The sequence below is a fragment of the Halichoerus grypus genome, chromosome 14, assembly GCF_964656455.1.
Source record: "Halichoerus grypus chromosome 14, mHalGry1.hap1.1, whole genome shotgun sequence".
Lineage (NCBI taxonomy): Eukaryota > Metazoa > Chordata > Mammalia > Carnivora > Phocidae > Halichoerus > Halichoerus grypus.
Genome location: NC_135725.1, coordinates 14267584 through 14283469, shown reverse-complemented (window position 1 = coordinate 14283469; position 15886 = coordinate 14267584). Strand labels below are relative to the sequence as shown.

The 15886-nt window shown below is 43.2% G+C and overlaps 1 protein-coding gene across 2 annotated transcripts in view; it reads right to left on the bottom strand.

The window, feature by feature from the left end:
- Positions 1 to 13324, bottom strand: part of GDA (guanine deaminase) — a 71114-nt gene extending 57790 nt beyond the window's left edge. The window contains exon 1 of one of the 2 annotated variants that reach the window (XM_078061678.1): positions 13041 to 13324. In XM_078061678.1, coding sequence (XP_077917804.1) covers positions 13041 to 13163 — 123 coding nt within the window. In that variant the 5' untranslated portion in view covers positions 13164 to 13324. The remainder of the gene's footprint in view (positions 1 to 13040) is intronic. The other variant, XM_036113455.2, reaches the window with a different exon arrangement.
- Between the last annotated feature and the right edge of the window lie 2562 nt (positions 13325 to 15886).

Below are 15886 nucleotides of genomic sequence, written 5' to 3'. Positions count from 1 at the left end.
TGCACGCCAAGAGCCTAGGACTGGGTGCCTACCAATCAAATCACTGCAGACAGAGTTGGGGAGGAGAAATCCCAAGATTTGGCAGGAAGTTGCTTAAAATATGCTTCTTGGCCTCCCTTTTGTCATGTTCCGTAATGCATTTCAACTGATAACAATCCAAGGCAGCACACACTGTTGAAATGCACATCATATGCCCATCAGACTGCTAAGGATTCAGATATCTGTGTAAGAAATAATCCTCACGTTTCAAGAGTTTATATTCTAGCTGAGGAAATAAAATTTATGTGCATACAGGAAATTGAAAATAATGCATGGTGGCATGTTTGTACAGGCCAAATGGACATTACAGACCGAGCTGAGAAAACTCACAGAAGGGAGAAATCAGCGAGGACTAGAAGAATCCGGTTGTTTTTTGGAGGAGGTGATGGGTAAGGTATGCATAGGGGAGAATGAGAGGTAAGGGTATTCAGGGTATGGACAAAAAGATGGGGAAGCCCAAAGACAGGACTCAATGTAAATGGATATGGGTTTTTAGTGCCATTTGTCACTTCATTGCATTTCCACATCCTCTCCTCTTACTGTCTTCTTACTCTATCTGCCCAATGATTTGGCATTTTGGAAGCATCCAGTCCTTTCTAGGTTTCTAGGTATAATTCTCCTCATTCTAATTTCAACTGGCATAAATCTAGCCTAAGTTTTCCTGTTTTTCTCCTTCTTCTACTTGATTGTCAGTGAAAGAAAGAGACAAAGAAAGAAAACCAGAATGATTATACAAGCCTGTGTTCATATATGTAAGGATTGCAGTTCTCCTTCTTAACATGAGTCACTTAAAAGTTGTTTTTCTCAGCTGGATTAAATCTTCTTTTCAAAGTAATCCACCAGGAAGGATGGAAGGGGTGGGGTTTTCTCAGTACCCTTGGAGAAAGCAAAAGTCCAAAAATGCTTTCCTGTAATCAAACTGCATTTCGAAATAAGGAGAACATCTGGTTTTGTGGTCTTCCCTAGTTCCATTTATTTATTTTTGCCTTAATTTCAAAAAAATCTCAAACCTAAGGAAAAATTATGCCTCTCCCGTTTGATCTTGCTAAGATGAGAACAGCTTCAGCTTCACTCCTGGCATCCTGCACTACAAAACAAAAATACTGACTGAACACCAAGATTGCCAGTGACACCGAGATGCTAAATTATATTTCTGAGATAAGACAGTAAAATGATTATTAAGCAGGCTGCAGCTAATTCTAAGCTGTAGCACATCCATATTTGCCAAAGCCTTGGCATCCACTCAAACATTTGCAAGTGGGCAATATCAGCATGCTTACATAACTTATGGAAGTGAAACGTGTGTACAAAAAGTCCTCAAAGAACCTAAGAACTGGAGAATAAGACATACGTGATTTGTTTGTATTTTATTACTGTTAAAGTCACCCTATTATTTTTCTCGTAGGATAAACAAAAATATTATACATTTATTATCTCAAAAGAGTTGTCTATGATCACCAAATGCATTTTCTTATCTTCCACCCATTCCAAAATCCAAATCAAGTGGATTGCCATTCTCTTTCTTTACCAAAATAAGTTTTCTTAAGGTCAACAATAACCTCAGGTTGCTAGATCCATTGCACATTTTTCCAGTATTATTCCTTCAGTAACATCTACCATTTGCTCTATTCCCTCCTTCTTGAAGTTGTCCCCCATCCTTTGCCTTCTATGACACCACCCTCCTGTGGTTACCCTCTGACCCTTGGGTTGCCTTTCTCATCCTACTCATTCTCTCTTTTTTTTTATTATGTTATGTTAATCACCATATATTACATCATTAGTTTTTGATGTAGTATTCCATGATTCATTGCTTGCGTATACTCTTTTAATCAAAACTCAACCACTGGAGTTAATATATTCCTGTTCTCTTCTCAACCCTTATTCCACATTTTATATCTCCCACTCAGATATCTCCTCGGAGCTTCAGACTTGCAAGCCAACACCTCCCTGACATCTCCACGTGGATGTCACAAGGGCACCTCAACTCAGCATGATCGTAACAGACCTCTGAGTCTGCCCTCTCTGGGTGGATCTCTTCTATTCCCTCAACCAGTGATGGCCAACACATCCATCCAGTTGTATAAACCTGCAACCCAGGGGAAGCTTGTCCCTAGCCCTCTCTATCCAACCGGTCACCAAATCTCACTGATTTTTGCCTCCCTCTTGTGTCACAGATCTGCCCATTTCTCTCCAACTCTACCACCATCTGTGTGTCTCTTTCCTGGCCCACTGCAATTACCTTCCAACTCATCTCCTCTAGCAATGACTCTTGCTCTGCTCCACAGTCCAGTCTGTTTTCCTGCAATTTTTACTCAGTTACTCTGCGGTTCTTGTTTATATACACATTTTTAAATGCAAATCTTATCTTACCTATCTTCCTCTATCTAACATCTTTCACTGGTTTCCCATTGCATTGCCCTGGGAATAAATGAAAAACCCTAATGAAAAAAGCCTGATGCTTATCTCTCTGGCCTCCTCTATTTCCACCAACCCGCCTTCTCCACCCTCCACCACAACAGTTACCAGTTCCTTCTCCCCACTGAGTCTCTCTACACAGGCCTTTCCTCTATCTTTCTCTGCCTAATTAACTCCCATTTAACCTTCAAACCTCAACTCGAATGTCACTACCTTAGGGTTGCATTCTTGAAGCATCTCTTCAAAATAAGCCAAGTCCTCTGGTTTCACACTACATGGCATTCTGCAGTTTTCTCTTTTAGAAATTACATACTTTCCCATGCTCATTTGATTTTTGACTCTGAGTGCAAATAAGGCAAAATCTGCATCTCTTTGGCTTATCACTTTATCCCAACCCCTTGACGTCTTTGCTCTTTCCTCACCAGCTATCGGTTCATAGGAGCTCCAAGCGTACTAGCTCCACAGGACTGATGAGTCCACAGCAGGCTGCATCTTGAGGAGGTTCACGTGCTCCCACTGAGCCAGGGACCTAGTGTGGCTTCCCTCTGTGTTTTATACTTCAAAAAAGGGTTAAGGCTTCCATGAGACCGATCTATACATGTCAGGAGGAAACAACTTCTAGGTGAATAGTATGGAGGAAAAACTGCCCCATCTGTGCTCCCGAAGGAATAGCACACGGAGCACAGCAGTCCGTTCTGTCCTTTCTTTTATTCAGAAGCATTTACCGAATGCCAATTTGTGCTAAAGCCCTAGGTACTAGGAGGGACAGGAGATGGATAATAAGAGCTGTTATTCATGGAGGGCCTACCATGTTCCAGGACTGTAAATTGTAAGTGGCAATTTACAAGCAATATTTTAAGGAAATTACCATTTTATGAAGAAGTGAACACTTAACAAACCACAGTATAAAACCAAAGGGAATAAGCAATCCTCTACAATCTACATTATTCCAGATCCCTAACATAGTCCGAGTTAAAGACATTTGAGAATTTTATGAGGTCTCAGAGTTCCAATTAAAACCTACTTTTCCAGGTTCTTAATTATTCACTAGGACATGAAATGAATTACAACTCCCAGTGGCCAAATATGTTGTATCAAGCATCTAGATTAGAAAAACCCTGAGTGCTTATTCAAACAATTGGTTATTTGAAAGATATTTTTAGCTAGCTGTACATTTTGCTGACTCCTAAAGTGAACTTTTCCAAACTGGTTATCTTGTGGTGAGAAAATCCAAACACCATTTATTAATCCAACAAATATTCATCTGAGTGCCTACCATATGCTAAGAGTTATGGATACGAATGTGATAAAGTCATAGCCCCTGCCTTCAAGGTGAAGTTATAGGGGATAACCAAGAGATAAAGTAAGAGCCATAAAGAGGTGCCAAGCAAAAAGTAGGGCATAAAGGGGTTAGCTAGGCCTGGGAACAGGAGGGCTGGAGTGATAACAATGATACCACTGAGGAAGTGACACTTAAAATAGTCCTGAAGGGTGTATTCATCCAGCAGAAGGAAGGTAAAGGAGGAACGTAAACAAAAACACAAAGGCATAAACAATATGGAAAGTTGGGCAAACACTCAACGAGGCCAGGTGTAGGTTCATCCCATAGTTAAGCAATGGGGAGCCATAAAAAGATTTTAAAGAATAAACTAGTTTTTTATTTTATTTTTTAAAGATTTATTTATTTATTTATTTGCCAAAGAGAGAAAGAGCCCAAGCAGGGGGAGTGGCAGGCAAAGGGAGAAGCAGGTTCCCTGCAGAGCAAGGAGTCCGATGAGGGGCTCAATCCCAGGACCCTGAGATCATGACCTGAGCCGAAGGCAGACGCTTAACCAACTGAGCCTCCCAGGTGTCCCTAAACTGATTTTTTAAACTTGCACAAGGATGTTGGTAGCAGAACTGTTGATGGTAGGCAAAAGGTAGAAACAATTCAAACATCCATCAACTGATGAATAAACAAAATATAATATATCCATAGAGTAGATAATTATTCAGCCATTAAAAGGAATGGAGCTCTGACTCATGCCACAACATGGGCGAACCTTGAAAACATTAAACTAAGTGAAAAAAGTCAGGCACAAAAGGTCACATGCTGTATGTGTCCATTTATATGAAACATCTAGAATATGCAAACCTAGAGAAAGAAAGCAAATTCGTGGTTGCTGAGGGGGGAAGGGAAGAATAGGGAGTGACTGCTCCATGGTTAATGGGCCTCCCTTCGGGGTGACAATCATACTCTGGAACTAGGGAATGGATGTGGCTGCATGACATGGTGACTGTCATAAGTGACAATGAAGTGTACTCTCAAAAATGGTAAACTTTACATTAAATCATAAAAGTGAAACAAAACCAAAAAACTAACAATACAAAAAGTTATAGAGTACAACATAAAAATTCTCCTCCACATTCCCAACTCTCCACTCCTGCCCTACAAAAGTAAGTATTATTTAGGTTTGTAATTTTAATATTGCCTTCCGGAAATGTGTTTTGTATGTGTGTAGATATACACATCCAAACTGTGGGCGCATGGACGGGCCTATATGATCACACGATACACTTTTTCTGTCCCTTTAAGTTATGGGAGAACAGCAGGCCTTTAACATTTCTACAGCATTATATGTAAGCCTAGAAGAACTTGCTTTTAATTAGAGTTACTGTATCATTGCTTTAGCCTTCAAAGATGTTTTTTAACTCATGAATCAATAGCTTGTCGATAAATTGAGGTCGACACCATTGGGTTTTCAGGTGGGGTTTTTACTGAGAAAGGTTCATTCTGCCAAAATAATTTTTAAAAACCCAGGCTGAGAAAAGAAAGAGCACTGTGACTATAGAAACAGGAGTCATGGGGGTACCAACCTGAGCAGGGCTAAGAGGGGAAGAAAACACTTGAAGGGTATTTGTTAAGAAGTGGTTTCAGGTAATCGTGCATGAATAACTAATTCCTGGGGCAAAAATCAGCATTTCACAAGCAGAGGGACCAAATACAATAGTTGAAAGGCTTTGAAAACCGGATCTCAATTAGAAGTTAAATTTAAAGTTAATGTGACTTATCCTTTAGCATTAATAAATTAGTGTAATTAAGTTAACTACAAAATGCCATCACAAAGCAAAAGGGTATGGCTTTTTAGAAAGTAGGAAGCAATGTCAAAATCATGCATGAGATAAGATCTTTTGGGAAATTATCAACGTGTATTGCTCAATCTTAGAAAATGATTGCTGAGAAATTCCAGGAACAGGAAATGTTAGAGACCCAGAAGGGAAGCAAACTCTGGTTACACCCAGCAGCCTCAAAGAATAAGTCCAATTGCGCTTTTTAAAAATCTCTCTGGGATATCATCTTACACCTGTCAGAATGGCTAGAGTCAAAAAGACGAGAAATAACAGGTGTTGGCAAGGACGTGGAGAAAAAAGAACCCTTGTGCACTGTTGGTGGGAATGTAAATTGGTGCAGTTGCTCTGGAAAACAGCATGGAGGTTCCTCAAAAAATTAAAAATAGAACAACCATATGATCTAGTCATTCTACTACTGGGTATTTACCCAAAGAAAATGAAAACACTAATTTGAAAAAGATATATGTACCCCAATGTTTATTGCAGCATTATTTATGATAGCCAAGAAAGGGAAGCAACCCAAGTGTCTATTGATAGATGAATGGATAAAGAAGATGTGGTATAAATATACGATGGACTCTTACTCAGCCTTAAAAAAAGAATGAGATCTTGCCATTTGCGACAACATGGTGTATCCAGAGGGTATTATGGTAAGTGAAATGAGTCAGACAGAGAAAGACAAATACCATAGGATTTCGCCTGTATGTGGAACCTAAAAACATGAAATAAATGAATAAACAAACAAAAAGCAGAAACAGACACATCAATATAGAGAACAAGCTAATGGTTGCCAGAGGACAGGAGGAAGGGGGATGGGCAAAACGGGTGAAGGGGAGTGAGAAATACAGGCTTCCAGTTATGGAAAGAATAATTCACGGGGATAAAAGGCACAGCATAGGGAACAGAGTCAATGGTGTTGTGATCGTGTTGTATGGTGACAGATGGTAGGTACGCTTGTGGTGAGCATAGCATACAGACTTGTGGAATCACTGTTGCACATATGAAATTAATGTAACATTGTGTGTCAACTATACTTTAATTTGAAAAAAAAAATCTCTGGAATTAGAAATGTCTTTTTTTACACATCACACATGAATGTCTTTGTATTACACATTACATTCAACACACCTTACTGACCATCTAATTGGTACTGAAACAATAGGACAAAGCTGAGGGGCCCTCAGGACAATAAAATTTCAGCCCCCCTTATGACAGGAGGCAGCAGGGACTCCTGGAAAGAGCACAGACCTTGGAAATCAGCCAAGCATGGGTGTGGATCTCGGCTTTGCCATTTACTTGCTGTGACGGCAGCCAAGACAGACAACTCTCTGAGCCTCCATTATTCATTTGTAAAGCAGGGGTGAGGAAGAAGAAAACGATGATCATGATGCTATCTCATCTCAGGATTGTTGATGTACAAAGAATCTGTCAGAGTCTGGCACACAGTATGACTTAATAAATGTTACCTTCTCTCCAGTTCACCTCCCATTTGCCAAAGAACTTCACATCAGCTCAGTGAGTGAGAACGTTCAATAAAGCTAAGCGTGATGAAAGGTAAAAATGAAATAATTACTTCAGTGAAAGAAAAATAAGAACAGTGGCCAATATTTATTGTGCAATTACTATGTGCCAAATGCTTTACACACACTATCTCATCTGTCCTACCATTCCTTCGGGTGCCATTGTTGTCCACATTTTGTAGATGAGGCTGCCAAGGCTCAGCTATGTTAGAAAATTCATCCAACTAAGAGGCAGAGTTGGGATTTGAATCCACATAGTCTGACTCCAGAAGCCATGCTCTTAGCCACCAGAAAAACACTGGTTTCAATATATATGCCAACATTTATGGGAGAACAAAAGGTAACCCATTCCACTTCCAGGATGATGCCCAGGGAAACTTTGGAGAAGAAGATGACATCAGAATGGCGCCTTCAAGGAAGAGCAAGATTTTATTTTGACAGCGGTGGAGTGGAAAGGGGGATATAAAAAGGAGGACTATTCCAGGCTGTGAGATTGGCACCAGCAAAGGAGGCAAAAAAGAACACGATGTGCTGGGAAACAGTGAGGAACTGGCAGGGATAGACATCCCTCAGCTCATGGACACCTCATGGTGTAAACCAGTCATGGAAATCCTCCTCCCATTTGCCAGAGAGAAGGATGGAGCAGGAGGAAGTATTAGAAAAGCAGGCTGGGGCCAAACATGTCATGCCTAGAATGTCGATCAGGGGCATTTGGATCTTAGCGATAACAGAGAGCCGCAGGTAGGTGTAAATGAGGAGATATGTGATTCTACCCATACTCGGAACTACCCATGCTCGGATTCTACCCATGCTCGGATTCTACCCATGCTCGGAACCCAAGAACGGAACTGTCAGGCATGAGGAGGTGGTATCAGAATGGGGGAGAGCAAACAGCTAGGGGGCAACTCTATTCATTTAGACAGAGACAATGAAAGGCTGGACAAGGTCTATGACAATGGAGACGATTGTATATACAAAGATAGCCAAGAGGTAAACTGGCCCGCTTGACTACTGATATGGGTGCCTGAAAAGACACTGACATTTGGGGCCAATAAGAAGACAACAGAAATGCGAAAAGGGGAAGGCAGTGAGCAGTCCTTTGAAAAATAATTTGATTCTTTGAAAAAAGCAGTGCAATCGTTAGAGGTGCTCTGGGCTGCAATTAATGGAGGTGTAGACAAAAAAGACATTTCATGGGCACCTGGGTGGCTCAGTTGGTTAAGCAACTGCCTTCGGCTCAGGTGATGATCCTGGAGTCTCAGGATCGAGTCCCGCATCGGGCTCCTTGCTCAGCAGGGAGTCTGCTTCTGCCTCTGACCCTTCCCCCTCTCGTGTTCTCTCTCTCATTCTCTCTCTCTCTCTCTCTCAGATAAATAAATAAAATCTTTTAAAATTTAAAAAAAAAAAGACATTTCATTCTCACACAGAAGAAGTCTGAGGGCAATGGGCAGTTCTAGGGACAGTTAACTATCTGGTGACATTATTCATGGACGTATCTGATGATGTTCAAAGACGGACTAGGTAAGTGCCTCTGAGATCCTCTTAATTTTTTCCTCAGAGTCTCAAACAAAGGCGGCAGCAGCTCCACTCCTCATATGAAAGCATCCAAAAAAGGAAGACCTTCTCTTACCACCTTTGTTAAGGAGAAAAATATTTCCAAGAAGCCTTTGAGCCAACCTCCTGCATGTCAGAATGTCATCCCTGGTCACCCTTCACCAGGAAGCTGGGAAAATAAGTATCCCACCATATGATTTAATACAGCCACATATAGCTCTCTAACTCTCTCATCAAATCCAGCTGACTTGACCTAAGTCACTATCAATCCTGTCCACCTCTCTCCATCTCCACTGCTGATAACCGATGATGTTTATCGGGTGTGTGCTACGTGCAAGGCATTCTATGCACTTCACAATTACTAACTCACTTAAGCCTTCCAACAACCCTATGAGGTGGATTACGCTAATTATTTTATACATTAGGAAACTGGGAAATAGAAATGTTAAGTAACTTCATCAAATTCACATACGTACGTGACAGAAGCATTCTTAAGAATTCATATCTTACCTAAAACTAATGTAACACTGTGTATCAACCATACTCAAGAAAAAAAGTACAAAAAGAAATCTGTATCTTAATTGGCGCACTACACTGCCTCTTTTTTTTAATATTTTATTTATTTGAGAGTGAGAGAGAGCTCGTAGAGAGAGAGCACGAGTGGGGGAGGAGGGGCAGAGGGAGAGGGAGAAGTGGACTCCCTGCTGAACGGGGCTCAATCCCAGGAGCCTGGGATCATGACCTGAGCTGAAGACAAGTCTCAGCTTCCCCACCTGTAAGTGAGAATAACGACACGGTGGGATACTAAATATGATGTGCTAGGGATGTCAACAAACCCTCGTTAGATCTTTCTTCCCAGCTGCATCTTTGTGTCCCAGTAGGCCAATACATGAGCTGGGAGGCTTCACAGCTGAGATCTGGTGGCCTCCCCACTTCTCACACAGTGCATCGCAGGCCACGGCATTCTTCTCCACTTGCTGGTCTGCATGACGCCACCATGTGGAAATATGCAAAAAATACTAGAGTGAGTAAGAGGTTAAGGGTTTGCTAGTGATGTGGGAAACTAAAGGCAGAAGGAAACGTAGATAAAATTAAATGTCCTTATAACCTGCAGCTCATTGACAGATACTTGAGATAGGCAGATTATAATACTCCTCCAGGAAACTGAGCCTTCTTTAGCAGATCAAAGTCCATTTGGAACTTCCCTTATCTTTACTTCTCCCAACCCCAAGGTATATAATCACTTGCTCCTCACAGCCCCGGAGCAGCAGGGAACAGCAGGTAAAAGTTCTTTCTGCCCACGGGTCCTGTCCCTGTGCTTTAATAAAAGCACCATTTTGCACCAAGACATCTCAAGAATCCCTTCTTGGCTGTCGGCTCTGGACCTCACCCTACCAACACCAACACACAAACACTCAAAAACTACATCACTAGGAGCAGAGGGAAAGAAGGGGACAGAATGAATATGGCATGTGTTAAGTATCCACTAAGTGCCAGGCATTTTCATATATTCTCTCATTTAATAGTTAGCAAAAGAAAATCTGATTCTACAAATGAGGAAACGGAGGTTCAGACAGGTTAAGTGTCTCGCTCACGGTCTCAGAGAAAGTAAGTGGTGAAGACCGAACTTGAACCCAGCTCTCTGGTTTCTCCATAGGACTTGCTCCTGCCATCCCAGGACACTACCCCCAAAATGATTTCTCTTCCTCGTGCTTGCTTCCAGTAAATGTGCATTAAAAGACCCAAGACTTCTTTTAGGCAAGTTTAAAGTCAACCTGATCCTGTTCTAGGTGGGAAGAATTGGATATTTAGTAGTATGGGAGCATACAGCGTCTCAAAATTTCATTAAATATCTGCAAATAAATTACACATGCTGGAGTCTTTCTTTTAAAAAGGTACATGCCACTCAAGTAGAAAAACTAACTCTGAATTCAAAATGCCCAATACTAAAAGGTTGACTAGAGAATTTTTTTTAATTAACCTAATTTTGAATGAGCTTTAATTAATGAATTAAAAGTAGTTAGTCATTATCATGCTCTGGGTCTAAATGAAGTTACATGACATGAGAGCTGAGGTCTAAAAGGGAGAGGGAAGACAGAGGAAGTCATTCTCCTCTCTCTCACATTCAACCCTAGACATGAGCTCAAAATGAAGAACTAGTTCCCAAGATCCCACAGAACTGGTTCCAACACACAACCCATACACTGTGGTTACCCAAGACATAATCCACCCACTGCCTGCCTCCAAATCTCCTGGGACCTTGGCTGGAATGCCATTTCCTGGGGCCTGCTCCAGGCCTATAAATTCACATTCTCTGAGGATGACCCCCAGGAACCAGCACTTTAACAAACACCCCCTAGATGTTTCTGATCATCCCAAAGGGTGCGAACAGCTTTAGCTCAGTAAAAATGTAAACGTCACGATGACTCCACATATTTATTTTATGGGGAGTTAATTTGGTATAAGAACCTTGACTTTTTTTTTTAAGATTTTATTTATTTGACAGAGAGAGCACAAGCAGAGGGAGAGAGAGGGAGAAGCAGGCTCCCTGCTGAGCAAGGAGCCCGATGTGGGACTCGATCCCGGGACACTGGGATCATGACCGGGGCCGAAGGCAGCTGCTTAACCGACTGAGCCACGCAGGCGTCCCTGAACCTTGACATTTTTTGAATAAATATTATCCCAGCAACTATAAAGGCAAAGCATTCCCACTTTCAAAATGGGGGAAATCAAATCTTGAAATATATACGGCAATTCTCCCCTTACACGTAGTCCACAATCAACTGCCTTGCGGCTAGAAGAGAAATCAACAGTTACCAATTCACTGATTAGGATGTTTCACAAGGCACTTGATTAACTCACCTTTGTATTCAATTCCTAGTCAATTTTATCTTGTGAGGGAATGGCATTTTTCTAAATTTATAACTTCAGTATGCTCCTTAGTGGAGAATAGACTCCCTGAGTCAATGCCTTCCTTCTTCTGTACAACCCCCAGCAGAGGTAATTTTGTTTTAGATCAATTATTTCCTTTTCTGACTCCTCTCTACTGGTTGAAGACAGTCTTCAAACCCACCCTCTTGCTTGCTATCTTACCAATTAAAGTTCTGGATATGGGCAATTAATTTTTATAAAGAAACCCAAGAGTTGAACAGCTCCTTGTGATTAGGCAAGCTCCTCTTAATCCCTCCCCAGTTTAGAGGTCTCTGTTCCGTTGTTTCTTGGGACTTGCCCCAAGCTTAAGGGTTCCTCCAAACTTGAGGGTCAAGTACACAAGGCAATAATTAAACAGTCTCCCCATCTGGGGGAGCTGAGAGTTCCATCACCTTGGAAACACAGCAGCAGGCTCCCTGAATATGCACAGAGAGAATAATTTTTAAGCACCGTAAGAAAACAGGGTTCGCTTATCCCCAAATGTAAGAGTCACGATTCAAAACTGTCACTGACTGGGAAGCGTATTTAGTCAGGAATAGTATCTTCAAGCTGACAAGTCACAAATAGGTGTACTTTTGCTAACCAGACTGGTAGTTGGGAAAAAGCTCAAAAATATCCCATCCTCATCTTTATTTTTTTCTGCTAAAAATGGAATGGCTTCCACTTATCAAACTAGCCAAGCCGCTGCTGATGCACTTACCACCTCTGGCACGGGGCATATGCACAGTAAATATTAGACATCAAGTTACCTCGGTCGTTTGTAGAAATCCTGATTTTGGAAAAAGAAATATAGAAGATACACTCATAGAAGACATTTTGAGCCTTAAAATGGAACTGCTTGCTTTGATGCAAATGGACAAATGGCTATGGGGAGGCAGAGGGGACATGGATAATTTCTCTCAGACTATCCTTTCTAGTATTATAAGTTATCTAGTTGGAGTCGTTGGTATAGTGTCTGTTGAGCGAGCAAGTGAATGAAATCAGTTCTTTGCTTATTATGTGCGCTGAAAGGGCTAACCAACATTAACCAAGTGACCCCTCCTCTGTTATTTCTTCCACAATAAATTCAATCAAATTTACGGAGCCCCTAGCCTGTGCCAGGCACTGTGCCAGGCGCCGGAGATACCAAGATGAATGAAGCAAAGTTCAGGTTTCTTAATGATTTCTTAAGATTTGCGAGGGCATAGCCTCGCTCCCCCTTCCACTGCAGCCTGGACGGCTGCTAACCAGTCGTGGGAGTGCGTCCTCTACAGCTCCCTGCTTCTGGGAGCGCGTTACTCCCAGGCCAGCCCACGAACCCAGCGCCAGGGCTCTCCCCGCGTTCTCCAAGAGTCAAACAATCAAGTTCAACTCCGGAGCGGCGGCTCTCGCTCCGCGCGGAGCGACTCCGGGCTGCGCAGCGCACCGCGCGGGACTCCTTCCACCTGTCCGCGCGCCCGTCGGGGTGCGCCAGACCCCGCGCCCGCTTACTTTGCCGCTGTCGCTCACGCCGAGGAGGTGATCCCGCAGCACCTCCATGGGGCAAGTCCAGGTGGAGTGGATGAATGTCCCTCGGAAGATGTGCGCCAGGGTCGGCATCGGGGCGGCACACATGTCAGCGGCGGCGCGCGGCGCGGGGTTCGCGAACCGAGGAGAGCGCACCCGGCGGAGGTGAGGCGAGGGGTCCCTGCGACTTGCGGGCTGCTGCTGGGCGCACCTGCTGGGGCCTCGTACTGCCCCTGCTTTCCCGAGCGACAGCCTGCCCCCTGCAGGCCGCGCCCAGGGGCGGGCTTCCTGCACCCTCGATGCCAATAGGATTTTTCTCCTGTGACTTGGCTCCGCGCTCCCTTGGGGTGTGGTCTCTCTCTCCTCCCCTGTGTTAGTTTTTGATAGGTTAACTCTTTGAGCTTCCAAAATCACCGCTCACAACGCAGTGCTTTTAACCTCGGGTGGCTGAGTTGCCGACCCAGGGGAGAGAGGAGAGGGAGATGAAGGAAGGGGCAGGAGGAGCCCAGGGGTCCAGCCCTGTACCTTAGCTGGGCACTAAATTTGCTATCGCTGCCTGTCCCCCAGCCTCCTCCACCTTTCTTTATTGGCATACCTAGAGTTGCGTCTGCCTGCTTTCTCTTGCCCTTTAAACCTCGGGCTATTTGTGACCAAACCTTGTACGTTCTCAACCTGTCGCACCCTCAAGGTCTGAACGGGCCCAAGTTCAGGAAAAGGTGGAAAGGTCAGTTGGAGCTGCCTGCTTTACCGACCAGTTTCATTTTCAGTTTCTGCAGGTTGCAGAATTTGTCCTAACCTGATGTTCTGAAAGCATCTCTTAACGGAATTACGGGGGCCCCCACCGGCGGAGGGTGATCTGTACCCCAAAGCCCCTCTCTCCCACCTTGAGGCCAGTGTTTTTGGCCCTTGTGTCCCTCCACAAACAATTCCATTTCCCGTCGTTCTCACACCTAAAATAAGTGAATCTCTTTGATTCAATTCCACTTGTACCCGGGGAGAAAATTAAGTTCTCAAGCTGAGTGGCTAGTGCTGGAAAGAGCACCGGATTAGCAATCAATAGACTGTGGTCAAGGCAATGAGCCTCAGAGTCTTTATCTTCATGTGTGAAAATGGAACTTAGACCGGGTGGATGCTAAGACTGCTTCCAGATCGGCATTCTCTCCTGTACTGCATTCACAAAGTCCTTTACTAAGTTCCTCCAGGAAGACCACCTGGTTTCCACTCATGCCTCACACATTCCTTCCGCTCCTTCTGCCCCTAATGCCTCCTGAGGAGCTTCACATGACTGGCTCTTCTCATCACTGGTTTGCCTCCAGTGTAGCTCTCCGGGGTAACCTTCCCCCACCACCAAACTAGTAGCAATCCCCCACCCCCGAAATTTCCATTCCATCAATCCATCTTATTTCTGCCATTGTACTTATCATATCCATCCTCATATATTTCATGTGTTTTCATTTATTTCTGCCCCTCTTGCCCCAACACACACACACAGAGTAATGGAAGCACCACAAGACCAGGGCTCTTATGCCTAGAACCCTGCTTGGTGTTTCATACATATTTATTGAATAAATGTATGAATAGTTTTTGGGGGGAGCAGAGCAATAACCTGAGATAAATATCTATTCTGGCTCCTACCTACAGGATAAGGGTTTCTCATTTCAGGGCATGAGCGGGCTTTCTCTGAATTGTCACCATTATGACACAGGGCTAGCTTACATAAATGATTCATTCCGTTCTCAGCTCCTTCACCTCAAGGAAACTCTGCAGTCCAGGGAGCACTGAGGTGGCTGGTCACCCTACCAAGGACTCAGAATTGGGAAGCCCTGAAGCTAAGAACATTGCACTTGCCTCTTGAGGTTGCCACATTCGCTCTTTCTCCTTATCATCGACTCCTGATTCTGCAGACTTTGCTCCCTCCTTGTAGTTCCAATGGCCAGCACAGTGAAAACATCCTCTTGACCTAGACTTATCTACCTATGAACCTCAGAAAGAAAAGTGAAGAAAATGTCTGTGTCTTAGTTTAAAAAAAGGAGTCAATTAAACGTTTCCAAAAGAGGTATTGGTTCCCTAAAACAGATGCAGCTAATTTTTTTTAATGAAGGCAACCTGAGTGACCAACAATAGAGACTAGTTTAGTAAATTAGAATCTATTTACTCAGTAGACTATTATGCAGTTGTTAAAAATGGGGGAACTATGTAGCCACATGGGCATTGCATATAATAAAAGGTAAGTTTTTTAAAATGTCATTTATGCTCTGGTTAAAATCATGAAAAACCTATAGGCATAGAGGCTAGAATTTCAAAGTGGATCCAAACAGTGGATATCATTCTATTGAGAAAATGGAATTGCTAGGGAATTTGTTTTGTTTTGATGTTTGTTGACGTTGTTATGTGTGGCTTACGGAACGAGTAATTATTGTGTAGCTTTAAATAAAGTTCATCTTAAACAGAAGGAATGGTCATGGGCCTCCAGGGGACACAGCATTAGCACTCCTTGGGGGTTAGCTCTTCCAAGCAGTACTCTCTCCCAATTCAATTCCCAGCCAAGTTGCAGGCACCTCACTTAGGATCCGGTAGCCTCAGCTCGGCCAGGTGTCAGGAAATCTTGGTTTCCCAACTATTCTCATGTGTTTTCCATCCTCGTCCTTTACTTCGCTGGTCCCCCTGCAGTTTTGACTCCCATCTTGGTATCCCCAGGGAAATGTTCTCAAGGCCACTGAAGTTTGGAGGAAGAAAGGAGTGTGGAGCTTTTATATTCACCTTTGAAACATGGTCCAAGCACATCACAAGATAGCTTCTGGTTAATATGGTTATTCTGACGCGGCAAAGCA